At 47.7% G+C, this 27,896-nt stretch overlaps 2 protein-coding genes, 1 long non-coding RNA gene and 1 pseudogene across 4 annotated transcripts in view; all 4 read left to right on the forward strand.

The window, feature by feature from the left end:
• The window catches only part of LOC139248294 (uncharacterized), a 214,279-nt gene that overhangs the window by 122,566 nt on the left and 63,817 nt on the right, over positions 1-27,896 (forward strand). The window lies entirely within an intron of this gene.
• LOC139248196 (histone H4) lies at positions 5,172-5,483 on the forward strand. Its single transcript, XM_070871935.1, has one exon. The coding sequence runs from the start codon at positions 5,172-5,174 to the stop codon at positions 5,481-5,483; it is 312 nt and encodes a 103-aa protein (XP_070728036.1).
• Positions 6,341-6,751, forward strand: LOC139248150 (histone H3). The gene has a single exon (XM_070871896.1). The coding sequence runs from the start codon at positions 6,341-6,343 to the stop codon at positions 6,749-6,751; it is 411 nt and encodes a 136-aa protein (XP_070727997.1).
• LOC139248093 (interferon-inducible GTPase 5-like) lies at positions 14,639-15,828 on the forward strand (annotated as a pseudogene).

Genomic DNA, 27,896 nt, shown 5'->3' on the forward strand with positions numbered 1-27,896 from the left:
TTTTAAGCCGGTTCACGGGCTCCCAGGCCACCTGCAATTTCTGCGGTCTGGAAGAGTCCGTGTTCCATGTTTTTATTAAGTGCACGAGGTTGAAGCCCCTGTTTTGTTATTTAAAGGGGCTGCTCCTGAAATTCTGGCTGCACTTCAGTCCCACACTCCTGATCTTCGGGCACCCTGTGCGGAGGGGAGTGGGTAGGTCCGAGGGCCTCCTCGTAGGACTGCTCCTGGGCATGGCCAAGGGTGCCATCAGCCGGTCCAGGCAGCGGGCAGTCGAGGGGGTCGTTCAGCCAGACTGCCTGCCTCTCTTCCGCGCATACATCCGGTCCAGGGTGTCCTTGGAGATGGAGCACGCAGTGTGCACCGGTACGCTCGCGGCCTTCCGCGAGAGGTGGGCACCGGAGGGACTGGAGTACATCATCATGCCCGGCAACCAAATTTTAATTTGATTTTATGTTTTTAAGTTAATTTGTTTTAATTGCCGGTGCTTTTAGTGTGCCCCTCTCCTTTTATAGGGGGCACTTGGAGGAAAAAAAAGGAAAAAAAAAGCGCCTTGTAAATGGTTGGTGTTTCCCCCAGATCGGGGGGGCACGGTTTAATGTTTTTTGTTTGCTCCCAAAAAGAGTTCCATGCACAAGGACCCCCACGTCCCTCTGCACCGCAGCATGTTGCAATTTCTCCCCATTCAGCTGTCTTCACAAAGCAATCCTGCAAAAACTTCGGAGGGACGAGGGAGTGGGAGTTTTTGCTGAGACCGCGCAGGAGTTAATATCTGACAGAAATAGTTTGAGATTAGTTTAGTTAGAGAAACTTCTTCACCCAGAGAGTGGTGAACCTGTGGAATTCTCTACCACAGAAAGTTGTTGAGGCCAATTCACTAAATATATTCAAAAAGGAGTTAGATGAAGTCCTTACTACTAGGGGGATCAAGGGGTATTGCGAGAAAGCAGGAATGGGGTACTGAAGTTGCATGTTCAGCCATGAACTCAGTGAATGGCGGTGCAGGCTGGAGGGGCCGAATGGCATACTCCTGCATCTATTTTCTATGTTTCTATGTTTCGATTAGAGTCAAACACTCGGTCACTGAGAGTAATATCGAAGTGGATAATCAAGAGGTTGTATGTTGGGAGGAACTTATTACAATCACTATCACAAATGAAGTAGTACTCGGTGAAATAATGGGACGAAAGACGGACAAGTCATCTGAAATTGATGGCTTACATCCTGTGGTATTATGAAATGTGGCTGTAGAGATAGTGGATGCATTGTTTGTAATCTACCAAAATTCCCGGGATTCTGGGGTGGTCCCAGCAGATTGGAAAACCGCAAATGTAACACCCTTATTTAAAAAAGGAGGCAGACAAAAAGCAGGAAACTATCACCCAGTTAACCTAACATCTATCATTGGGAAAATGCTGGAGTCCATTATTAAGGAAGCAGTAGCAGGACATTTGGAAAAGCATGATTCAATCAAGCAGAGTCAGCATGGTTTTATGAAAGGGAAATCATGTTTGACAAATTTGCTGGAGTTCTTTGAGGATGGAACGAGCATGGGTGGATAAGGGGGAACCAGTGGATGTGGTGTATTTGGATTTTCAGAAGGCATTCGATAAAGTGCCACATAAGAGGTTACTGCACAAGATAAAAGCTCATGGGATTGGGAATAATATATGCTTGGATAGAGGATTGACTAATGAACAGAAAACAGAGAGTCGAGATAAATGGGTCATTTTCCGGTTGGCAAACAGTAACTAGTGGGGTGTCGCAGGGATTGGTGCTGGGTACTCAACTATTTACAATCAATATTAATGACCTGGATGACGGGATCGAGTTTAATTTAGCTAAGTTCGCCGGTGATACAAAGATGGGTGGGAAAGCAAATTGTGAGGAAGACACAAAAAATCTGCAAAGGAATATAGACAGGCTAAGTGAGTGGGCATAAATGTGGCCCATAAGAACATAAGAAATAGGAGCAGGAGTAGGCCATATAGTCCCTCGAGCCTGGTCCGCCATTTAGTGTGATCATGGCTAATAGGTGATCATGACTCAGGTCCACTTCCAGATGGAGTATAATGTGGGAAAATGTGAGGTTATCCACTTTGGCAGAAATAATAGAAAAGCAAATTATAATTTAATTAAAGAAAAATTGCAAAGTGCAGCAGTACAAAGCGATCTGGGGATCCGTGTGCATGAAACACAAAACATTTGCATGCAGGTACAGCAAGTAATCAGGAAGGCAAATGGAATGTTGGCCTTTATTGCAAGGGGGATAGAGTATAAAAACAGAGAAGTCCTGCTACTACTGTACAGGGTATTGGTGAGGCCACATCTGGAGTACTGTGTACAGTTTTGGTCTCCGTATTAAAGGAAGGATATACTTGCATTGGAGTCTGTTCAGAGAAGGTTCACTCAGTTGATTCCGAAGATGAGGCGATTGACTTATGAGGATAGGTTTGAGTAGATTGGGCCTAAAAACATTGGAGTTCAGAAGAATGAGAGGTGATCTTATTGAAACTTATAAGATAATGAGGGGACTTGACAAGGTGGATACAGAGAGGATATTTCCACTCATAGGGGCAACTAAAACTTGGGGACATAATCTTAGAATTAGGGGCTGCCCATTTAAAACTGGGAAGAGGAGGAATTTCTTCTCTCAGAGGGTTGTAAATCTATGGAATTATCTGCGCCAGAGAGCTGTGGTGCCTGGGTCATAGAATATATTTAAGGCGGAGATCGTCAGATTTTTGAGCGATAATGGAGTAAAGGTGTTGTGTGTGGAGAAAGAGTCAGACTGAACACTGTGAGCTCAAAGTAAAGTGTGACCTTTGTCTTTGATTGCAGGTCTCCAGAGTGCCTCTCCAACCTGGGAAGCCTCCTTAAATACCTGTGCTCCCAAAGAATTATGGGATCCTTGGGTCTCCAGGGGATGAGCCCTCTGGTGGCTGTACAGAGTAAATACAAGTATACAGATATAACAAAACGGTTATGCGGAGCGGGCAGGGAAGTGGAGCTGAGTCCATGATCAGATCAGCTATGATTTTATTGAATGGCAGAGCATGCTTGAGGGATCAAATGGCCTACTCCTGCTCTGATCACAGCCAAGCAAGTGATAAATGTGGGACACTGTTTCTCTAACTCTCTGACACTGTCCTGCAGTGTGGGATTCATAATGTGTCTGTCTCTGGTACAATATAGTGAGAGAGGAGACTTCATCTTCTGTCTCTCCAGAATAAAACGGGACTTCACAGGTCAGTCTGGAACTGATACTGTGCATGTCTTTCTGTGTCTCACCACCCTACCTCGCACTCTCCTGTCTCTCGCTCACACCTCTCCCCTCTCTCTGCCTCTCTGTTGCTATCCGCTCTCTCTTGTACTGGTTGTGAAGGCGGGATAATGTGATTGAGCATGATGTGGAAACACTGTTGGAAGTGCAAGACGGATAATGTCTCTGTTTCTCTCTCTGGTGCAATACGTGAAGGTGTAACACTGTTACTGAGCGTATTATGGAGACACTGATACAAAGTGTAAAACTGATACTGTATCTGTCTGTCTCTGGGCGACCAACATCCTCAAGGTTGTGGCCGATGGCAAGGATCGCAGAGGAATGTCCCTGGCCACGATAAAGAAGGCTCTGGCGGCCAAAAGCGTGGATGTGGAGAAGCGCGGGTCCCAGATCAGATTCAGTATTAAGAAGAATGTGATGAATGGCTCCCTGAAGCAGATCAAGGGCACGGGCGCCTCGGGCTCCTTCAAAATCGCTAATACAGATCCCCAGGAGAAAGTGGGAAAGAAGGTGAAGAAACCAGCAGCCAAGAAATCTCCAGTAAAGAAAGCAGCAGCTAAGAAAACGAGCACCAAGAAGGCACCAACAGCAAAAAAGACAGTGAAAGGGCCGGCTGGGAAGAAGGCGGCGGTGAAGAAGCCCAAGAGTCCCAAGAAAGTGAAGGCGACCAAAAAGGTGGAGAACCCGAGGGTCAAGGCCACGCCCAAATCAGCAAAGGCCAAGAAAGCAGCACCCAAAAAGTAAATAAAAAGGCAACTTCTAAACATTTAAACCCAAAGGCTCTTCTCAGAGCCACCCACGCCTCTCAGAAAAGAGCTGATCCCGGAATCAAATAATCCCTGTCCCGAACTCAGATTCCAGATAGAAATCATTGAAAATGACCCCGGGATCCCTCGTGACTCGTTGCCATTGGCTGCACCCAACCCCGCCCCCCTCAGTGTCTGCACCCACCCTCCCCCAGTGTCTGCACCAGCCCCTCCCCCAGTGCCTGCACCCACCCCTCCCCCAGTGCCTGCACCCATCCCTCCCCCAGTGTCTGCACCCACCCCTCCCCCAGTGTCTGCATCCACCCCTCCCCCAGTGTCTGCACCCGCCCCTCCCCCAGTGCCTGCACCCACCCCTCCCCCAGTGCCTGCACCCACCCCTCCCTCAGTGTCTGCACCCACCCCTCCCCCAGTGTCTGTACCTGCCCCTCCCCCAGTGTCTGCACACACCCCTCCCCCAGTGCCTACAATAAAACACAGAGAATGGGATGTCCGGCCCGGGCCTCACTGTAACTGGGGTTTGAGTCCGGCTCCAGTCTCAGTTCCTGGTCAGTCATTTCACAGATTCAGGGGGAAGAGTCTCTGTGAGACGATGGGACTGGCGGCGATACCCCGCCTCACAACTCAACCCCCAAACACCAGATTCTCCAAATCAGCTGGAATAAGGTGTTTCCAAAGTGCTGAACCGGTATGTGAGAGGAGATGGAATAAGGTCTGAGATTGACAGGGAACGGACTATATAGGCGGGAATATTCCTGATTGTGAATTGTACCGGGACCTTATTTAACAGCTTCTGGTCCCTGGAAGCCTTGAATATGAATTCCGAGTCTGTAAGGGTTTGTGCGGAGCGCTGTGTATCGGTTGTATTGTGGAGAAAACAATTTGAAATTGGCGGTTGCAGAAAGCTGGAGGTGGAGCTGGAAGATCAGAGGCGGCGCTCTGCTCTGTCTCTCAATCTTGATTCTGTCTCCTCCCCTGCCGCGCTCTCTGTTTAATTTCTCACTGTCTCCTGCCCTTCCCGCCTCTCTCACTTTGCGCTTTCTCAGTCAGGTCGGGGCCGGCTCTATAAAAAAGGAGCCAGGAGGAGTTGGTTCCTCATTCAGCGACAGTTTGAGTGAAGAATCATCATGTCTGGACGAGGAAAAGGAGGCAAAGGACTGGGCAAAGGCGGAGCCAAGCGGCACCGTAAAGTGCTCCGTGATAACATCCAGGGCATCACCAAACCCGCCATCCGCCGCCTGGCTCGCCGTGGCGGTGTTAAGCGGATCTCGGGCCTCATCTACGAGGAGACACGCGGGGTGCTGAAGGTTTTCCTGGAGAATGTCATCAGGGACGCCGTCACCTACACCGAGCACGCCAAGCGCAAGACGGTCACTGCCATGGATGTGGTGTACGCTCTCAAACGGCAGGGCCGCACTCTCTATGGATTCGGCGGCTGAACAACTCCACCCTTTCCACCCAGCACAACACAAAGGCTCTTTTAAGAGCCACCCACCGCCTCACAGAGAGAGCAGTGACCTGGGGATTGCAGTGTGGACGGTTTGGTTGGGAAATTATTTCAGCTATTTAATTAAAGGAAAGAAACACATGGATATATATTGTGCCTTACACGGCCATCGGACTTCTCAAAGCCAATGAAGTACTTTTGCATTGTAGTCGCTGTAGGAATATGGGAACTATTAAATATTTTAGAACAATAGTTTAATATGAGATCAGAAACTCCGGGTGTCCCGGTCACAATAAGCGGGCGTGGATACACAGTCTCCTTTAACCGACATTACAGTCTCCCCTCACAGATAATCCTGTCATGTTGTGAGCTTTGTGTGAGAATCGGTGAAACGGGACGGCACTGGTCGGATGGATGCGAGACTTTGTATTTACAGGATGCAGTGACCGGGTAATTATTCCCGCCCGCTACAGACCCATCAGGGAATGGGACAGAATTCAAACCGGAATGTTAAAGAGAATGGGATTGGTGATTTATAATGGGGCACCATCGAGGTTATAAAGAGCCGGATTCTTAAATTGCTGGCGGGAAATTAGAGTTTCTTTAATTTCTGTTTGTTGAGACTCTGAAATTGGCGGGCTGTTTGAAATTGACGAACTTGTCAGTTTCATTTCAGTCAATCATGGCCCAGTAATCCCCGCCCTTTCCTTTCGCTCTCGGTGATTGGTTGAAACATGATTGGCGGTCGGGTTATGACCAATCACAGTCCAGGGGCGGGCCCTGATAGACACTTTAAAAGGACCATTCCCAGTCCGTGTGTCCCAGATTGTGTTGAGATCCGTTCAGAAGATGGCCAGGACCAAGCAGACAGCGCGCAAATCGACCGGAGGGAAAGCTCCTCGCAAACAGCTGGCGACCAAAGCAGCCCGGAAGAGCGCTCCGGCCACGGGCGGAGTGAAGAAGCCTCATCGCTACAGACCCGGCACCGTGGCTCTGAGGGAGATCCGCCGCTACCAGAAATCCACCGAACTGCTGATTCGCAAGCTGCCCTTCCAGCGCCTGGTGCGGGAGATCGCTCAGGACTTCAAGACTGACCTGCGCTTCCAGAGCTCGGCCGTCATGGCTCTGCAGGAGGCCAGCGAGGCTTACCTGGTGGGGCTCTTTGAGGACACCAATCTGTGCGCCATCCACGCCAAGCGAGTCACCATCATGCCCAAAGACATCCAGCTGGCCCGCCGCATCCGCGGGGAGCGTGCCTAGACTTCCCCTGCCCGGGCTCCAAGCTTTCGCATCAAGTGCAACAACGGCTCTTTTCAGAGCCACCAAATCAGCAAAGGAAAGAGCTGCGACCGGCTCTAGGCAAACTGTCATGTGTACACATCGTGCACGTCTTGTGTTACTACAACTGGGGCTTTATGCAGTACAGGCGGTGAATATCTGACGGTGTGGCTTTGATCCAGGTTTCAATGCGAGTCAGATTCCCAGTGTACCGACTACACCCGCCCAGTGTGGGTCGCGAACTATAAGTGGGAGATCTGATAGTGAATTAATCCCACTGCACATACCAGGATAGATTCCAGAGCTGCCTGCAATCTGTATCTTACCTTTAACCCAGTTCTTAATGCGGGGTTAGGTTGGAAACTATTTGTAATATTTTACATTAACCATGAGCTGGAATTCCATCCTCTACGCAAATTTAAAATGGGTAAAAAGTCCGTATGTATCAATGTGTTCAGAATGTATATATTTCTCCCTATGGAATTATTGCCCCTCTAAAAGACAGTGAGCCCATCAACCGCTCATTCCTTTATACTCGGCTCTTATCCGGTTCAGATACGGCTGTCCCAACATGTTCAATGACTAGCGGTCTCACGTTCAGCTTCCGTCTGTTTTGTATTAAATTAGATCAGGGACAATTGTGATCCATAGAACAGAAAGCAGCCCTTTCACAGATACTGTGGGTGGCTCTGAAAAGAGCCTTTGGTTTATTAGATTAAATGCTGTCCGCTTTACTTGCCCTTGGGCGCACTGGCGGTTTTCTTGGGCAGCAGCACAGCCTGGATATTAGGCAGCACTCCGCCCTGAGCGATGGTCACCTTTCCCAGCAGCTTGTTGAGCTCCTCGTCGTTGCGGATGGCCAGCTGCAGGTGTCTGGGGATGATGCGGGTCTTCTTGTTGTCGCGGGCCGCGTTGCCGGCCAGCTCCAGGATTTCAGCGGTCAGATACTCGAGCACAGCAGCCATGTAGACCGGGGCTCCGGCACCCACACGCTCAGCGTAGTTCCCCTTTCGCAGGAGCCTGTGAACACGGCCCACAGGGAACTGCAGTCCGGCCCGGGAGGAGCGAGACTTGGCCTTGGCCCGAACTTTACCGCCTGTTTTTCCTCTCCCAGACATTTCCACAATCCACACGTTCAGAGAAAGAATGAGAAACTCCTCCCACATCTGCCTTTCTTGTACCTTCTGGAGGAATGCAGGGAGCGAACTTGTGATTGGTCGCTCAGTGGTGCATTTCATTGGTCATCTGAAAAGACCAATTACAGTCTGTTTAGCCCACCAATGAAAGTAGGGCGGAAATTACTTTCTCCAACAGTCAGAATATCGATTTTAATTCAAAATCCCGCCAAGAAATTTTTAAATTAGCGGATTATGTGAATAAAGTCACCATTCGTCAAAGATTTGTGGTGGGTATAGGGGCACGAGATCCTATAGTGGTGGGTATTGGGGGACAGAACAGTATATGGTGGGTATAGGGGCACCCCTAAAATGTAGGTATAGGGGCACGGGACACTATAAGGTGGATAATAGGGGGCACAGGACCCTAAAGGTGGGTAAAGGGGCGCAGGACCCTATAGGATTGAGTATAGGGAGCACGGGACCCTATAGGATGGCTATAGTGGGCATTGGACCCTATATTGGATGTACAGGAGCACAAGAGCTTATAGGGCTGGGTATAGGGGGCACGGGATCCTAAAGGGTAGGTTTCGGGTCACGTCTGCGGAAAAGAGTGTTTGAAGACCAGGCCCTCAAATCTACCACCAAAATCATGGTCTACTGGGCTGTAGTAATACCCGCCCTCCTGTATGTGTCTGAGGAATGGACAATGTATAGAAGGCACCTCAAGACGCTGGAGATATATCGCCAACGATGTCTCCGCAACATCCTGCAAATCTCCTGAGAGGACAAGCGCACCAACATCAGTGTCCTCGTCCAGGCTAACATCCCCAGTGTTGAAGTACTGACCACACTCGATCAGCTTCGCTGGGCAGGTCACATAGTCAGCATGCCAGATACGAGACTCCCTAAACAAATGCTTTATGCGGAACTCCTTCGTGGTAAACGAGCCAAAGGAGGTCAACGGAAACGTTATAAGGGCACCCTCAAAGCCTCCCTGGTAAAGTGCGACATCACCACTGACACTTGGGAGACCCTGGCCGAAGACCGCCCGAGATGGAGAAAGTCCATCCGGGAGGGTGTTGAGCTCTGCGGCTCGATGCAAGGAGCATGAAGAGGCCAAGCGCAGGCAGCGGAAGGAGCGCACGGCAAACCAGCCCCACCGACGCCTTCCCCCGATGAATGTCTGTCCCGCCTGTAACAGGGTCTGTGGCTCTCACATCAGACTGTTCAGCCATCAGAGAACTCACTTTGGGAGTGGAAGCAAGTCCTCCTCGATTCTGAGGGACTGCCTATGATGAGGGTCACGGGACCCTATGGACGTGGGCATAGGGGCACAGCATGCTATAGGAGTGGGTATAGGGGGAACGGGATGCTAAAGGGTGGGTAGAGGGCACAGGACCCTATAAGGTTGGGTATAGGGGAACGGGACACTATAGCAGTGGGTATAGGTAGCACTGGACCCGAAATGGTGGGTATAGGTGCATAGAACCCTATAGGGGTGGGTATAGGGGCAAAGGACCCTATAGCAGTGGGTATAGGGGGCACTGGACCATATAAGGTGCACAGGACCCTATAGGGGTGGGTTTAGGGGCACAGGACCCTATAGCAGTGGGTATAGGGGGCACAGAACCATATAGGGTTGGATATAGGGGCACTGGACCCTAAACAGGTGTGTATAGGGGGCATTGGAACCTGTAGTGGTGGGTATAGGGGCATGGGTACCTATCGGGTTGGGTATAGAGGCACGGTACCCTATAGGGTTGGTATAGGGGGCATAGCACCCTATAGGAGTGGGTATTTGGGCACAGGATCATAAAGGGGTGGTATCGGGAGCACGGTACTCTAAGGTGTAGGTATATGGGTACGGGACCCTATAGAATGGGTATAGCGGTACTGGACCCTATAGGGGACCCGAAAAGGGTGGCTATATTGGGCATGGGACCCTATAGGTGTGGGTGCAGGGGCACGGGATCCTATTGGGTGTATGGTGGAATGGCAACTTATCAGAGTGGGCATTTGGGCACGGGATCCTATAGTGGTGGCTATACGGGGCACAGCACCCTATAGTGTGGGAATATGGGCACGGGACCCTGTAGGATGTGTATATGGGCATGGGACCCTACGGGGGTGAGTATAGGGGCACAAGACCCTATAGAGGTGGCTATAGGGGCACAGGACCATACAGGGGGCATGGGACCCGAAAGGAATGGGTAAAGAGCCCATGAACGAAGGCCAGCAGACTTATAAGGTGATGTAACGGCACTGAGAATGCAGGGCAGCGTTTCTTGTTTTCCCCGAAACTGTGGGTCAGGGAGTGAATTCTGACCATGTGAAAGTGAAAGTGAAAGAGGCGAGTCAGCACAGCACAGTACAGCTTCCTTCCCTTAGCACGGCACTGTATCGCTCGGCACTGCCTGGGACGTTCTCACTACTGGTGAGAGTTCGGGCAGAAAGTGAGGACTACTGTCAGAGGGTCAGTACTGAGGGTGCACTGCACTGTCAGAAGAGCAGTACTGAGGGAGTGCCGCACTGTTGGAGGGGCATTACTGAGGGAGCGCCTCATTGTTGGAGGGTCAGAACTGAGGGAGCACTGCACTGTCAGAAGATCAGAACTGAGGGAGCACTGCACTGTCAGAGGGGCAGTACTGAGAGAGAGCTGGACTGTCGGAGGGGCAGTACTGAGGGTGCGCTGCACTGTCAGAGGGGCAGTACTGAGGGAGTGCAGCACTGTCAGAGGGTCTGTACTGAGGGAGCGCTGGACTGTCAGAGGGGCAGTACTGAGGGAGTGCTGCACTGTCAGAGGGGCAGTACTGAGGGACTGCTGCACTGATGGAGGGGCAGTACTGAGAGCGCTGCACTGATGGAGGGGAAGTACTGAGGGAGTGCAGCACTGTCAGAGGGTCTGTACTGAGGGAGCGCTGGACTGTCAGAGGGGCAGTACTGAGGGAGCGCTGCAATGATGGAGGGGCAGTACTGAGGGAGTGCTGCACTGTCAGGGGGGCAGTACTGAGGGAGTGCTGCACTGATGGAGGGGAAGTACTGAGGGAGTGCTGCACTGATGGAGGGGCAGTACTGAGGGAACGCTGCACTGATGGAGGGGCAGTACTGAGGGAGCACTTCACTGTCAGAGGGGCAGTACTGAGGGAGCACTGCACTGATTGAGAGGCAGTACTGAGGGAGTGCTGCATTGTCAGATGGGCAGTACTGAGGGAGTGCTGCACTGATGGAGAGGCAGTACTGAGGGAACGCTGCACTGATGGAGGGGCCACATTTCCTGTGAATCATTAAACAGATGGCTCTGTTTGCTCACTCACAACACTTTTGGAAGAAGAGCAGCGGAATTCTCGGCAGTTCCTTGAGCAGTATGTAATGGAACCAACCAAAGGGCAGGCTATCTTAGATCTGGTCCTGTGTAATGAGTCAGGATTAATAAACAATCTCCTATTAAAGGATCCCCTTGGAATGAGTGATCATAGCATGGTAGAATTTCAAATTCAGATGGAGGGCGAGAAAATTGGATCTCAAACCAGCGTACAAAGCTTAAATAAAGGAGACTACAAAGTTATGAGGGCAGAGTTGGCTAAAGTGGACTGGGAAAATAGATTAAAGTATAGGACGGTTGATAAACAGTGGTGTACATTTATGGAGATATTTCATCACTCTCGAGTAAAATATCTGCAGTGAGGAGGAAAGTGTGTAAATGAAAGGATAGTCATCCATGGCTAACTAAAGAAAAAAAGTATAGTCTCCAATTAAAAACAAGGGCATTCAAAGTGGCCAAAACTAGTGGGAGGACAGAAGATTGGGAAGCTTTTAAAAGCCAGCAAAGACCGACTAAAAAAATGATTAAGGAAGGGATGATAGACTATGAAAGTAAACTAGCACGAAATATAAAAACAGATAGGAAGTGTTTCTACAGATATATAAAAAGGAAAAGAGTGGCTAAAGTAAATAGAGGACAAGACCGGGGAATTAGTGATGGAGAACATGGAGATGATAGAAACTCTGAACAAATATTTTGTTTCAGTCTTTACGGTAGAGGGCACTAAAAATATCTTAACAGTGGATAGTCAAGGGGCTATAGCAGGGTAGGAACTTAACACAATCACAATCACTAAGGAGGTGGTACTCAGTAAGATATTGGGATTAAAGGCGGATAAATCCCCTGGACCTGATGGCTTGCATCCTAGGGTTTTAAGAGAAGTAGCGGAAGGGATACTGAATGTATTGGCTGTAATATGCAAAAATACCCTGGATTCTGGGGAGGTCCCAGCAGATTGGAAAACTGCAAATGTAACGCCCCTATTTAAAAAAGGAGGCAGACAAAAAGCAGGAAACTATAGACCTCTTAGCTTAGCATCTGTGGTTGGGAAAATGTTGGAGTCTATTATTAAAGAAACAGTAGCAGGACATTTGGAAAAGCATAATTCAGTCAGGCAGAGTCAGCATAGATTTATGAAGGGGAAGTCATGTTTGACAAATTTGCTGGAATTCTTGGAGCATGTAATGAACAGGGTGGATAAAGTGGATGTGGTGTATTTGAACTTCCAGAAGGTATTTGACAAGGTGCCACATAAAAGGTTACTGCACAAGATAAAAGTTCACAGGATTGGGGGTAATATATTAGCATGCATAGAGGATTGGCTAACTAACAGAAAACAGAGAGTCGGGATAAATGGTTCATTCTTGGGTTGGCAATCAGTAATTAGTGGGGTGCCACAGGGATCAGTGCTGGGACCCCAACTATTTACAATCTATATTAACGACTTGGATGAAGGGACCAAGTGTAATGTAGCCAAGTTTGCTGATGATACAAAGATGGGAGGAAAAGCAATCTGTGAGGAGGACACAAAAAACCTGCAAAAGGGCATAGACAGGCTAAGTGAGTGGGCGAAAATTTGGCAGATGGAGTATACTGTTGTAAAGCGTGAGTTTTGGCAGAAACAAGTCGAAATACTGCAGCACTTTGCAATTTTTCTCCATTTCTCCACCTAGGGGTCCTGGTGCATGAAACACAAAAGGTTAGTATGCAGGTACAGCACGTAATCAGAAAGGCCAATGGTATCTTGGCCTTTATTGCAAAGGGGATGGAGTATAAAAGCAGGGAAGTCTTGCTGCAGTTATATTGGTGAGGCCACACCTGTAATACTGCATATAGATTTGGTTTCCATATTTAAGCAAGGATATACTTGCTTTGGAAGCAGTTCAGATAAGGTTCACTAGGTTGATTCTGGAGATGAGGTGGTTGACTTATGAGGAAAGTTGAGTAGGTTGGGCCTCTACTCATTGGAATTCAGAAGAATGAGAGGTGATCTCATTGAAACGTATAAGATTATGAGGGGGCTTGACAAGGTGGATGCAGAGAGGATGTTTCCACTGAAAGGGGAGACGAGAACTAGGGGGCATAATCTTAGAATAAGGGGCCGCCCATTTAAAACTGAGATGAGGAGGAATTTCTTCTCTCAGAGGGTTGTAAATCTGTGGAATTCACTGCCTCAGAGAGCTGTGGAAGCCTGGACATTGAATATATTTATACAGAGATAGACAGTTTCTTAATCGATAAAGGGTTAAGTGGTTATGGGGCGCGGCAGGGAAGTGGACCCGAGTCCATGATGTGATCAGCCATGATCAGATTAAATGGCGGAGGGGGCCATATGGCCTACTCCTGCTCCTATTTCGTATCTTATCTTCTTGTGTTCAATATTTATCCCTCAACCAACGTCACTAAAAAACAGATGATCTGGCCTTTTTCATTGAATTAGAGAAATTTACAGCACGGAAGAAGGCCATTCAGCCCATCGTGTCCGTGCCGGCCGACCAAGAGCTACCCAGCCTAATCCCACTTTCCAGCTCTTGGTCTATAGCCCTGTAGGTTACGGCACTTTAAGTGTACATTTAACTATTTTTTTAAATGTGGTGAGGGTTTCAGGCAGTGAGTTCCAAGCCCCCACCACCCTCTGGGCGAAGAAATTTCCACTCAAAACCTCCGCCCAGTTACTTTAAATCTATGTCCCCTGGTTGTTGACCCCTGTGCCAAGGGAAATTGGTCCCTCCTATCCACTCTATCCAGGCCTCCAATAATTTTAAACACCTCAAATCTCCCCTCAGCCTCCTCTGTTCCAAACATTGCTGTTTGTGGGATCTTACTGTGTGCAGCTTTGTTGCCGGGTTTCCACATGACAATAGTGACTACACTCCAAAAGTGCTTCATTGGCTGTAAAGCGCTTTGAGACGTGCTGAGGTTGTTAAAAGCGCTATATAAATGTCTGACTATAGCGTAAGATGTTTGGGATTCCACACGGGCTGTATTCCTTGTGGGCTGCAGCACAGAAAACAGGCAATGACCAATCAGCAGCCCATTTTACCCCCTGCACGATATTCGCTTCCATTGAAGCCACCCAAAGTCTGAGATGAATTTTACCCCTCCATGGTCTTCTGGGGTGGCCAACCAATGAATGATGGTGTGGGCCACACAAACAGACAGGTTGACGGAAACAGGGGGCCAAATTTCCTCAGGCTTTTCCTGCACCGCTGTGGTAAACGGGGCTTTGATCCGGCGATGGAGTGGGAGATACCTCGAGGGAATTTACCCCCATGGTAGGCAAACAGGCCAGCTCAGGCTGGTGGCTTTATGTTTGAGCTTTGGGAGTTATGGAATTACGTGCTGATTCTAGCAATGCAAAAATACAAGTGTAAGAATTCAAGGCATTTTGTGCCACGCTGACCTTCTGTCTCCACTTACAGATCCACAATGGCCGGTGTCACTGAAGAACAAGAATTAAAGGCACTGTACGACAGAGGTGGGCTGGGCGCGGTCATTCAGCAACTACAGTCATACTTGGGAAAATCCGAGCGTATCACCCTTGATATCGCAGTGACAGGAGGATCTGGTACTAGTAAATCAACCTTGGTCAATGCTTTACGGGGTATTGGTGATGGTGAACCATGGGCAGCTCCAACAGGGGAAACAGAAACAACAATGGAACCAACAATGTATCAATACCCGAACAAAGACACGATCAAAATCTGGGACCTCCCTGGGATTGGAACCCCAAACTTTCAAGCCAGTAACTATTTCAAGCACGTTAAGTTTGAGCGATACGATTTCTTCATTATCCTCAGTGCGCCTCGCTTTACAGAGAATGATTTGTTTCTGGCCAAGGAAATTCAGCAGAGGAAGAAGAAATTTTATTTTGTCCATAGCAAAATAGCCCAGGAGCTGGGATCAGGCAATTATCGTGAGAAGTCCCGTTACGATGAGAACAAAACTCTGGAGAAACTCCGGAATGCCAGCATGGAGAGTTTGAAGAAGTGGGGTGGGGGATAGAATCTCCACAAGTGTTCCTCATTTCTGGTTGGAACCTGGAGAAGTTTGACTTTGAGAAACTGCAGGAGGTTCTGAAAGAGGATCTTCCTGCTCTGAAGAGACGAGTCGTGTTGTTGTCTCTCTCCAACATCATCTTATCCATCATAGACAAGATGAAAGAAGCCAAGATGGGTGAAATTGAGAAGGTTGCCCACGAGTCGGCTGTTTCCGCATGGCCGATCGTAAGACCCTTTAATGGGATTAATATTATTCGGTTGGTCGATTTTCTCACCTCCTGCCGCACACACTTCAGTTTGGATGATGAGTCCCTCTGGAAAATGGCGGAGTGTGCAGGGAAAACAAGGGTGCAGATAAGATCCGCAGTAACGTCCACGTTTGGGCTGAAGGTGTCAGAGAAGGACGTCGAGAAGGGGTTGGAAGAGATTGAAAACAAGGAGCACGTGATATTCAGATTTTTTAAATATGTGCCATTCCTTGGAGCTCCCATCGGCGCCAAAATCTCCAAGACCTCCCGATACACCCTGCTGGAGACGGCTGTATGGGAGATGGTGGAGGATAGCAAGAGGGTGCTGGAGAAGGCCTTCCCCTTGTCGGACAAGAGGAAATGGAGCTGATCCACTTCCCAGCTCCTGATTGTCTGGAATACAGGAATACTCACACACACACACAAACACACACTCACACTCACACCTGACACACACACACACAAACACACACTCACACTCACACCTGACACACACACACACACACACACACACACTCACTCGCACGGTCACACACACACACACTCATGCACTCACTCACACATACACACACACATGAATACATGGCTTGAGGAGTGGTGCAGGGATTCAAATTCCTGGGACATTGGAACTGGTTCTGGGGAGGTGGGACCAGTACAAACCTGACGGTCTGCAGCTGGGCAGGACTGGAACCAATGTCCTAGGGAGAATGTTTGCTAGTGCTGTTGGGGAGGGGTTAAACTAATATGGCAGGGGGATGGGAACCTATGCAGGAAGACAGAGGGAAGTAAAATGGGGGAAGTAACAAAAGATAGAAAGAAGAAAAGTAAAAATGGAGGGCAGAGAAACCCCAGGCAAAAATCAAAAAGGGCCACATTACAGCAAAAATCTAAAGGGAAAAAATGTGTTAAAAAGACAAGCCTGAAGGTTCTGTGCCTCAATGTGAGGAGTATTCATAATAAGATGGATGAATTAACTGCGCAGGCAGCGATTAACGAATCTGATATAATTGGGATTACGGAGACATGACTCCAGCGTGACCAAGGCTGGGAACTCAACATCTAGAGATATTCAACATTCAGGAAGGACAGACAGAAAGGGAAAGGAGTGGAGTAGCGTTGCTGGTTAAAGAGGAAATTAACGCAATAGTAATGAAGGACATTAGCTTGGATAATATGGAATCTGTATGGGTAGAGCTGCGGAATACCAAAGGGCAGAAAACGCTAGTGGGATTTGTGTACAGACCACCAAACAGTAGTAGGAAGGTTGGGGACAGCATCAAACTAGAAATTAGGGATGCGTGCAATAAAGGTACAGCAGTTATCATGGGCGACTTTAATCTACATATAGATTGGACTAACCAAACTGGTAGCAGTACGGTGGTTGAGGATTTCCTGGAGTGTATTAGGGATGGTTTTCTAGACCAATATGTTGAGGAACCAACTAGAGGGCTAGCCATCCTAGACTGGGTGATGTGTAATGAGAAAGGACTAATTAGCAATCTTGTTGTGCAAGGCCCCTTGGGGAAGAGTGAGCATAATATGGTAGAATTCTTTATTAAGATGAAGAGTGCCACAGTTAATTCAGAGACTAGGATGCTGAACTTAAGGAAAGTTAACTTCGGTGGTATGAGATGTGAATTGACTAGAATAGACTGGCGAATGATACTGAAAGGGTTGACGGTGGATAGGCAATGACAAACATTTAAAGATCACATGGATTGAACTTCAACAATTGTACTTCCCTGTCTGGAGTAAAAATAAAACTGGGAAGGTGGCTCAACCAAGGCTAACAAGGGAAATTAGAGATAGTGTTAAATCCAAGGAAGAGGCAAATAATTGGCTAGAAAAAGCAGGAAACCTGAGGACCGGGAGAAATTTATAATTCAGCAGAGGAGGACAAAGGGTTTAATTAGGAGGAGGAAAATAAGAGTACGAGAGAAAGCTTGCTGGGAACATAAAAACTGACTGCAAAAGCTTCTACAGATATGTGAAGAGAAAAAGATTAGTGAAGACATATGTAGGTCTTTTGCAGTCAGAATCAGGTGAATTTATAATGGGGAATAAAGAAATGGCAGACCAATTGAACAAATACTTTGGTTCTGTCTTCACGAACGAAGACACAAATAACCTTCCAGAAATACTAGGGGACCGAGGGTCTAGCAAGAAGGAGGAACTGAAGGAAATCCTTATTAGTAAGGAAATTGTGTTAGGGAAATTGATGAGATTGAAGACCGATAAATCCCCAGGGCCTGATAGTCTGCATCCCAGAGTACTTAAGGAAGTGGCCCTAGAAATAGTGGATGCATTCGTGATCATTTTCCAACAGTCTATCAACTCTGGATCAGTTCCTATGAACTGGAGGATAGCAAATGTAACATCACCTTTTTAAAAAGGAGGGAGAGAAAACGGGGAATAGCAGACTGGTTAGCCTGACCATCAGTAGTGGGGAAAATGTTAGAATCAATTATTAAAGATGTAATAGCAGCGCATTTGGAAAACAGTGACAGGATCGGTCCAAGTCAGCATGGATTTATGAAAGGGAAATCATGCTTGACAAATCTTCTAGAATTTTGAGGATGTAACTAATAGAGTGTACAAGGGAGAACCAGTGGATGTGGTGTATTTGGACTTTCAAAAGACTTTTGACAAGGTCCCACACAAGAGATTAGTGTGTAAAATTAAAGCACATGGTATTGGGGGTAATGTACTGACGTGGATAGAGAACTGGTTGGCAGATAGGAAGCAGAGAGTCGGGATAAACGGGTCCTTTTCAGAATGGCAGGCAGTGACTAGTGAATTGAGTGTAAGATCTCCAAGTTTGCAGATGACACTAAACTGGGTGGTGGTGTGAGCTGTGAGCAGGATGCTAAGAGGCTGCAGGGTGACTTGGATAGGTGAGTGGGCAAATGCAGTATAATATGGATAAATGTGAGGTTACCCACTTTGGTGGCAAAAACAGGAGGGCAGAATATTATCTGAATGGCGACAGATTAGGAAAAGGGGAGGTGCAACAAGACCTGGGTGTCATTGTACATCAGTCATTGAAAGTTGGCATGCAGGTACAACAGGCGGTGAAGAAAGCAAATGGCATGTTGGTCTTCCTAGCTAGGGGATTTGAGTATAGGAACAGGGAGTTCTTACTGCAGTTGTACAGGGCCTTGGTGAGGCCTCACCTGGAATATTGTGTTCAGTTTTGGTCTCCTAATCTGAGGAAAGACATTCTTGCTATTGAGGAAGTGCAGCGAAAGTTCACCAGACTGATTCCCGGGAGGGCAGGACTGACATATGAGGAGAGACTAGATCGACTGGGCCTGTATTCACTGGAGTTTAGAAGAATGAGAGGGGATCTCATAGAAACATACAAAATTCTGACGGGACTGGACAGGTTAGAGGCAGGAAGAATGTTCCCGATACTGGGGAAGGCCAGAACCAGGGGTCACAGTCTAAGGATAAGGGGTAAGCCAGTTAGGACCGAGATGAGGAGAAACTTCTTCACTCAGAGAGTTGTTAAGCTATGGAATTCTCTACTGCAGAAAGTTGATGAGGCCAGTTCATTAGATATATTCAAGGGGGAGTTAGATATGGCCCTTACGGCTAAAGAGATCAAGGTGTATGGAGACAAAGCAGGAAAGAGGTACTGAGGTGAATGATCAGCCATGATATTGAATGGTGGTGCAGGCTCAAAGGGTCGAATGGCCTACTCCGGCACCTATTTTCTATGTTTCACACACTCGCACAACCTCACATGCACACATGCACACACTCACTCACAGACTCACAAACTCAACATACACTCACACACACTCTCACACCCACTCATTCAATAATACATTCTCACACACAAACTCACTCACAAAACACACACATTCACTCACTGTCACAATCATACATAGACAAACTCACACTCACATACCTCCATACTCAAAAATCTAATACTTACACTCTCACTCAGTCACTCACACAAACACACAATCATACTCAGAAACTCACACAATCCATACTCACACACCTCACACTAAATCCTACACATAGACACACACGCTCACACACCTCACTCACACACTCATACACACACCTCACTCACACACTGATACTCACACTCCCAGAAATATTCACCCTCTCATACATACTCATACTCATTTACATTAATAATCACGCACTTATGCACAGACACACAGACAAACAAATGCTGCACACACTGACATATGCACATACACATCATGTTGTTAAGATTAACATGTTTGAATATCTCTGTAATTAAAATTCTACAATCATTTTGGTGTATCAGAGCGGAGCCAGCTGAGGGAAAGAATGAGAAGCAGGGAGAATGAAACTCAACGAGAGAGGGACTGGGGCACGGTGGGAGAGAGGTTATGGGGCACTGAGGGAGAGAGGGAATGAGACAGAGGGAGAGAGGGACTGGGGCACGGAGGGAGAGAGCAAATGAGACACTGAGGGAGAGAGGAATGAGACACTGAGGGAGAGAGTGAATGAGACACTGAGGGTGAGAGGGACTGAGACACTGAGGGAGAGAGAAATGGTTTTACCGAGGATAGATTACTCACTATCTGGGCCTCACAAGAGTGCTGAGCTGTGAATGATCAGACTGTGTGTGGGGAGAGGGGATTCAATGTCTGAATTCTCTGGATATTTAAGATAAAAGTGCCCATGACTGGGGAGGGGGAAGAGAAGGGCAGATAACTGGCATCAATACAACTCCAAGCTGAAGGTTAGTCCTTAGCTCTAATTTAGACTATCTAACGTGACATTCCTTGTCTTTGACTGTTGCTGAATGTATCGAAGCTTTACTCCTCAGCCCTTTATGTTGAAACACGGGAAGTTGTGAGTGAGAAAACCAGTACCTTTAACCAGCATGCTTTGGGAAATGGGTTAAGTTGCACAGCAAAGGTCCATGGGACGTGACTTAAAACGACCAGCACATCAGCAACCTACAGGGGGAAAGGGAGGCTTATGTTCTCTGTCTCAAGGTCTGCTCTACAAGTTCAACATCATGTGAAGGCCTTGGGACTGGACGCATCCCTTGCCCTGGTGGGTCGAATCATCATAACTGTACACCCAGTATATACAATGTCCGATATAAGACATTAGGACAAACATCTCTCGAGCACAGAATGATACTGTAGAGGGCTGCAAGGTGGGGTTATTGACCAGAAACGTAACTGGACCAGTCACATAAATACGGTGACTACAAGAGCAGGTCAGAGGCTGGATATTCTGTGGTGAATGTCTCACCTCCTGACTCTCCAAAGCCTTTCCACCATCTACAAGACACATGTCAGGAGTGTGATAGAACACTCTCCACTTGCCTGGATGAGTGCAGCTCCAACAACACTCAAGAAGCTGAAAATCATCCAGGACAAAGCAGCCCACTTGATTGCCCCCCCCATCCACCACCTTAAACATTCACTCCCTCCACCACCAGTGCACCGTGGCTGCAGTGTGCACCATCTACAAGATGCACTGCAGCAACTCGCCAAGGCTTCTTCGGCAGCACCTCTCAAATCCGGGACCTCTACCACCTAGAAGGACAAAGGCAGCAGGTGCATGGGAACACCATCACCTCCACGTTCCCCTCTGAGTCACACACCATCCTGACTTGGAAATATATCGGCAGTTCCCTCATTGTCTGTGGGTCAGAATCCTGGAACTCCCTTCCTGACAGCACTGTGGGAGCACCTTCACCATACGGACTGCAGCGGTTCAAGAAGGCGGCTCACCACCACCTTCTCAATGGTGATTAGGGATGGCCAATAAATGCTGGCCTTGCCAGCGACGTCCATATTCCAGGAACAAATTACAATAATATGTTTAATGCATGGCTTGTATTTGGTAGTAACATTTATGGTTAATACACTGCGTTTAATTGGTAGCAACATTTATATTTAAGTAGGTCAATAAAACTTTCTCCATCGAGTCGAGTGACAGAACTATTCATTTAATCGATACCGATTGGGCGAGTAAGGATAAAGCTTACATATTGGCATACTGAACATGGTACTCAAGGAGATGGGGATAACTAGGATATCCCCCGAAAACGGGTGTGGGATCGCCTTGGACGATTAATCTACACCCGTTTCTTTATTGCTGGTAAATTGGTGCTGCCTGCAGTTTGAAATGATTGCAGTGTGCAGCCAGCGCTTTCCGCACTGTTTATTGCCTGCACGCATCAGCAAAGGCCCCGATATTGCAAGTGCCTGGCGCTACTCAAAGCTAGCCTGCACCTGTTAAAGGGGAGGTGCATTGTGGCTGCAGGAAGTGGTGGGAGGCATTTCAGAAGTGAATCTGTGCTGTGAAAGAGTGAAGAATGGCTGACCATGCGAGAGAGCGTGTACCAAGGGTTTCTGACACCACACTGCAGGCCTTGCTGGAGGAGGTGGAATGGAGGAGAGTTGACAATATTTGCAGGGGGGAGGGGTGGGCAGAAGGCCCTCCAGACACATGATCAGGAGGCAGTGGGAAGAAGCAGTGGGGAGGTCAATGCCAGGAATGTTGCTCCTGGAACCTGGATGCAGTGCAGGAAGAAGTTCAATGATCTCACATGAGTAGGCAAGGTGAGTGAGTTCATCATCAAATGGTAAATACGACCAACTGCACCACTAGCCTCATCCACTGCTCCATCCACTACACCCCCATCACCCACCTCCCAATAATCTCCATCAATCCGTGCTCAACACTAACATTCATATGTTTTACCTCACCCTCACACAATTAGCACTGTTGCAAGCCTTGCTCCCACAATTCACAGCTCGCACACACTGGTAGCTATTCAACCATGACAGCCACACCACCCCAACATATTGCACGACACTCACTGACACAATCTTTCTTGCAGAATGTGGAACATAACAACAGGCAGCAGGAAAGATGTGGAGGACAAGCACACCTGCATGGTTTAAGCCCCATGGAAGAGACAGTGCTGGCCTTCATGGGAAGGAGTCCTGCTGATACTGTGCCCAGTGACAGGGCTGCAAGGATCGATGGTGAGGGTATCAGCAGACCTAATCCTCCTTCCCTCATCTCACTTCACCCTATTCCCTCAATCTCTTCTGAGTGAGAGGCTGCAGAGGTTGTAAGCAGCACTTCTTACTGTCTCCTGTCCCCTCACCCAACCCAACCCTTCTCCCTTTCTCATTTCACACACCCAGGAACTGGAAGCTGCCCAGTCAGTGGAGACTCCATCACTCAATCCTACATTCGCAGCCACATGCTCAGTGACTGACACGGCACAGATTCTAGAGCTTCCACTGCGACACAAACAGCTTCCATTAAAGGGCTGAGGACTCAAAATCCCCTTTAGCGCCTCCGGGCGCACTAATTGGTTGCAAAACACCTTCGCCCGGGGTGGGGAGGGGGGATGGGGAGCATTTACCAGTTCCTGCAAAATTCCGCAGAAGTCAGCAGAGTCGCTGCCACAGTAGCACCGCGGAGCAACCCCTTTCCGTCCCGCGGCAGATATTGCTCTGCGCTCCCCAAGTACTGCCCCTCCAACAGTGCAGTACCACCCCTCCAACTGTGCAGTGCTCCCTCAGTACTGTCCCTCTGACAGTGCGACACTCCTACAGTACTGCCCCTCCCACAGTGCGGTGCTCCCCCAGTACTGCCCCTCTGACAGTGCAGCGCTCCCTCAGTACTGACCCTCCGACAGTGCAGCGCTTCCTCAGTACTGCCCCTCTGACAGTGCAGCGCTCCCTCAGTACTGACCCTCCGACAGTGCAGCGCTTCCTCAGTACTGCCCCTCTGACAGTGCAGCACTTCCTCAGTACTGACCCTCCGACAGTGCAGCGCTTCCTCAGTACTGCCCGTCCAACAGTTTGAGATGGTGAGGGTGTGAGATGGTGAGCGTGTGAGATGGTGAGAAGACAGGTGTAAGGGAGCGCTGTACTGTCAGAGTGCCAGTACTGAAGGAGTGCTGCACTGTCAGAGGTGCAATATTTACAATGAGACATTAAACTGAGGCCCCGTCTGCCCCCTCAGGTGGATATGAAAAATCCCACGACCAGTATTTCAAAGAAGAGCAGAGGTTGTTCTCCCCGGTATTCTGGGGAAAATATTTATCCCTCAACAACATCTGAAACAGATTCTCTGGTCATTTATCTCACTGCTGTTTGTGGGACCTTGCTGTGTGTAAATTGGTGTGAGAGACACCCTATAAAGGCAAGTCTGTTTATGTGGGAACCATCTTGAAATGATGGGAGAAAACTGAAAAGTGAAGTTACCTTTCCGAGATGCAGTGGACTGTTGTTTGGGGGTCTCTCCTCATGCTGCTTTGATTTGGGAGATGTTTGACGGTCCGTGTGGCCTCAAGACACACTGCTTTTGATTACTCTGTAAATTCCTGGATTCTTTTACCTCAATCTGGTTCAGTAAAATTACTGAGTCGAATACCTCTTGTGCTTTGAACAAAGCAGTCTTTATTACCAGCCAGTAAGACCTATCAGACAGAAGATATACTCTCTGGATAGAGTGTACACACTCCCTACGGATAGGTGAAGTTACATCGTAAAGCGTCAACAGTTATACAGTTTTGAAATCAGATAACAAAATACAATTGGATTGACAGTCTAACTCAGCCACTCATTAGTCAATCTATATGAGATGTTTTTTTCTTGAAAGCTCAAGTATTGCCTCTAAATGTTTCAATCTAGTGGTGTGACTACTAACTGAGACCTTGCAATTCTGCAGATTTATTTTATGTTACAATTAGATGGTATTGGCAGGATTAGTGACTTGAAACCTTGAGACAGACTGTTAGCTATGCTGATGTTGCACTATTTGCAATCTGACATTCTCCCAGCTATTCTTCCAAGGCTTATACATTTTCATATATCCTGTTTACCTTACTGTCCCTAATTCCATATATTCCGTTCAGATATCCACATCCCCCCTTTTATCATTCTATGATAACATTTAGGATCATTCTAGGAGTATTGCATTCATCCGTTCGCACTCCCTTTCCAGAATCATATTATTGTTGAGTAGTTCTCTAGTTTGTTGGATCATAACCCGGGAACCCTTGACCACAAGAGGGTCTGCTAACCTTGTCATCATTACTTTACAGCAGAGGTTAAGGCAACCAACAATCAAACAGCAGGTAATTATTACTACGATGAGAACAATTGCCCCATGTATTAGATAGGATCTCCAAGATCCACCCAGAAACCAATCAAACCTGCCAAGTTCTTTTGCTGGTGTGGATAACTTCTTCACCTCCCTCCTTATGTGATCGGCAAGGTGGGTTATGTTTTCTGAACTATCAGGAATGTAAGTGCAACATTCAGATCCTATCAGGGCACACGTTCCCCCTTTCTCAGCTAACAGGTAATCGAGGGCCATTCGGTTTTGTAATGCTATGGTCCTTATCGCTACCATTTCAGCTGTGATGCCCTCCAGAGCCTCAGCAGTGCGGTTAGCTACCTGTTCCAATATTGTTTCTAAGTTCTGTACTTCATCCATGAGACGTTTTATCCCCACTGGGAATATCAGGACCCCAAAGAACTTGTCGGCGGGGGTGATGGCTCGCTTAACTTGTACGGAGGCATGTACTTCCGCCAAGGTACGTACTTGTCGCATAAATGGCACCACATATCCCATATAGCAGGACCCTGTCCATCGCCTGGGCAACCAAGGATATGCCTTATGACCGCACACGAAATACGTGCCGTTAAAGGCTGCTTTCTGGTATATTGCGTCCGGATCCCAGGACTGGGCCCACACCCTCCCGTCTGTGTTATTTGGATTATGAGAGTGAAGGGTAACCCGTGTACCTGTGGTGAGGTTGAGACTCTGTGGGCAATTGCTATACCCTACGACATGTCCCCTGGTACTGGTATCATTTCGAATTAGACATATGCCCCCTGTTGGCCTCCCAATCCCTGAGATATTGATCAGAGCTATGAATGGGGTTCCTTTTCCCGGTTGTAGGTTGGTTGGTACCATCCCTGGAACGTCTGACTACTGGGATCTCCAATACTCTCCCACTTGGTGACCTCACCATGTTCGTTCAGGTGGTAACGGTATGTTACCCCTCCTGGTCTCCGTATCCCTCTTTTGACCCGCCTTTCATCATTCGTACTAGTATTGGTCCCCCTCCTTTTATTATGGTTTGGCTTTGAATCCATCTAACAGTCTCAGTTAGGGTCAGTGGAATGGTGCACAAAGGAATTCCCCCTTTGGAATGTATAGGGATATGTGAACACACCCAGCATCTAGTGAAGTGCCCTTTTTCCGCATAAACGTAAGACATATACAAAAAGGTGTTTACATGGAGCTATCGCCTTTGTCTTCCTTCCCGTGCACCAAAACTGTCATATATCAACACTGTTATGCAGACAGTAGCATACAGACACAGTCTCATCTTATAAATAGTCCAATTATTTAGCTGATAAAAAAAATTCTGTTTTCACGTTTCCCTTCTTCAGGTCTCCGTCAGTGTATTTGGCTGTCTTACAGGTAAAAGTTCCAACTGATCCTCCTTCAACTGCCTTGTTCAGCTATAGGGAAGAGGAGATCTGGAACAGAAACAGGAATTAGACTAACCGGCAAAATTTGTTTAAATGGTGATGAGCTTGCAATGGTGCAGGTGAACCCAGGCACTTTTCCCTTCTACCTTAGCTGCCGTAGGGGTAGTGAGTAACACCTGAAAAGAGCCCTCCCATCTCGGCTCCAATCCTTTTTGAACCCATTTCTTAATCAGAACATACTTTCCTGGAACCACGAGGGATGATTCGGGTAAAACTGGGAGGTCAAGGTGAGCCCCTCGAACCTGGTTGTGGGCTTCTCGCAGAGCCTGAGTTAAGGAAAGAATGTATGTGGTCATCTCCTCAGTCATGTGGTGGAATTGGACAGTGGAGGGGACATTCTGATTCCAAGGGGTCCTTAAGGGCTTACCATAAATGATTTCAGTGGGGGTCAGCTTAGTTTTACCAGTTGGGGTAGTGTGTATCTGGAATAGGGCTATGGGAAGGAGTTTAAGCCAGTTTAGTCCAGTTGATGCTACTAGTTTTGCAAGTTTGTTTTTCAGAGTTTGATTAGCACGCTCAACCAGTCCCGCAGCTTGGGGTCAGTAGGCGCAATGTAGTTGCTGGTTGATGTGCATCTGGGAGCAGAATTCTTTGTTAACTTGGCCAATAAAGTGAGGGTCATTATCGGAACTCAGTCGCGCAGGGATACCATATCTAGGAACAATTTCCCTCATTAACACTTTAACAACAGTTTGAGCTTTATTGTCTAGGGTAGGATAAGCTTCAATCCATTTGCTGAATACATCCACTATTACTAACACATATTTATAACACTGCACCCTTTGCAACTCAATGTAGTCCAACTGCAAGGTCTCAAAGGGACCTTCTGGTAGGGGCGTCTTACCCCAATCACAGGGGACTCCCTTCCCTGAATTGTGCTGTTGGCAAACAAGGCAACGGCTACTAGTTTTCTGGGCCAACGCCTGAAGTCTTGGGTGCCACCAAGTAGCCAAAAGCGTATCACTTGTTGCCCTTGCTCCACAATGAGTAGCAAAATGCAGACATTCTATAACCCATGAGGCCAACTCATCAGACATGCAAGTCTGTTCCGCGGGAGTGGTCCAGAGTTTAGAGACATGGTCATAGGTACATCCATAATCTTTCCACAACAGTTTATCTTTTTCAGGAGCGTCCTCCTGTGCTTGTATAACATCTTGGATGGTTGGCATTGGTTTTTCCGAGGCTAACTTATCCTTTGCAGGATTTTTAGTCTGACTCATCATTCTGGGCACTACCATCTGTTGTTCACGAGAGGCCTGTTTGGCCTCTTGGTCAGCACAACGATTCCCTCTATCAACCAGAGATTTTCCGGTAGTGTGGGCGGTACATTTGACAATGGCAATGCGTTTGGGGAACATGAGGGCATGCAATAAATCAGATACTAACTGTTTATGAGATATCCCACTCCCCTGTGAGGTTAGGAATCCCCTATTTTTCCATAATTGTCCGAAATCATGGGCTACCCCAAAGGCATACCCAGAGTCGGTATAGATATTAACCTTGAGGTCTTTAGCCAGGATACAGGCTCTGGTAAGGGCGAATAGTTCAGCTTGTTGGGCAGAATAGGCGGTCTCAAAGGTGGCAGATTCCACGATCTGATTCTCCTGGTTTACTATGGCGTATCCAGAATTTTATCTGCCTTCTGGGTCAATGGAAGAACTTCCGTCTACATACATAATACAGTCTGGATCCTTCATTGGTACATCAACTAAATCCTCCCTGACCGATGTGGTCTCCTGAATTAAGGATAAACAATCATGACTGGGTTCTTCCTCATCTTGGGGTGGCTCGATAAGAAAACAGGCCGGATTGATGGCAGTACAGTACCGAAAGGTCAGCCTTGGATGATTTAGTAGGTAGATCTCATATCTACTTTGCCTAGCCATGTTAAGATGTT

Source organism: Pristiophorus japonicus, unplaced genomic scaffold, assembly GCF_044704955.1.
Source record: "Pristiophorus japonicus isolate sPriJap1 unplaced genomic scaffold, sPriJap1.hap1 HAP1_SCAFFOLD_29, whole genome shotgun sequence".
Classification (NCBI taxonomy): Eukaryota; Metazoa; Chordata; class Chondrichthyes; family Pristiophoridae; genus Pristiophorus; species Pristiophorus japonicus.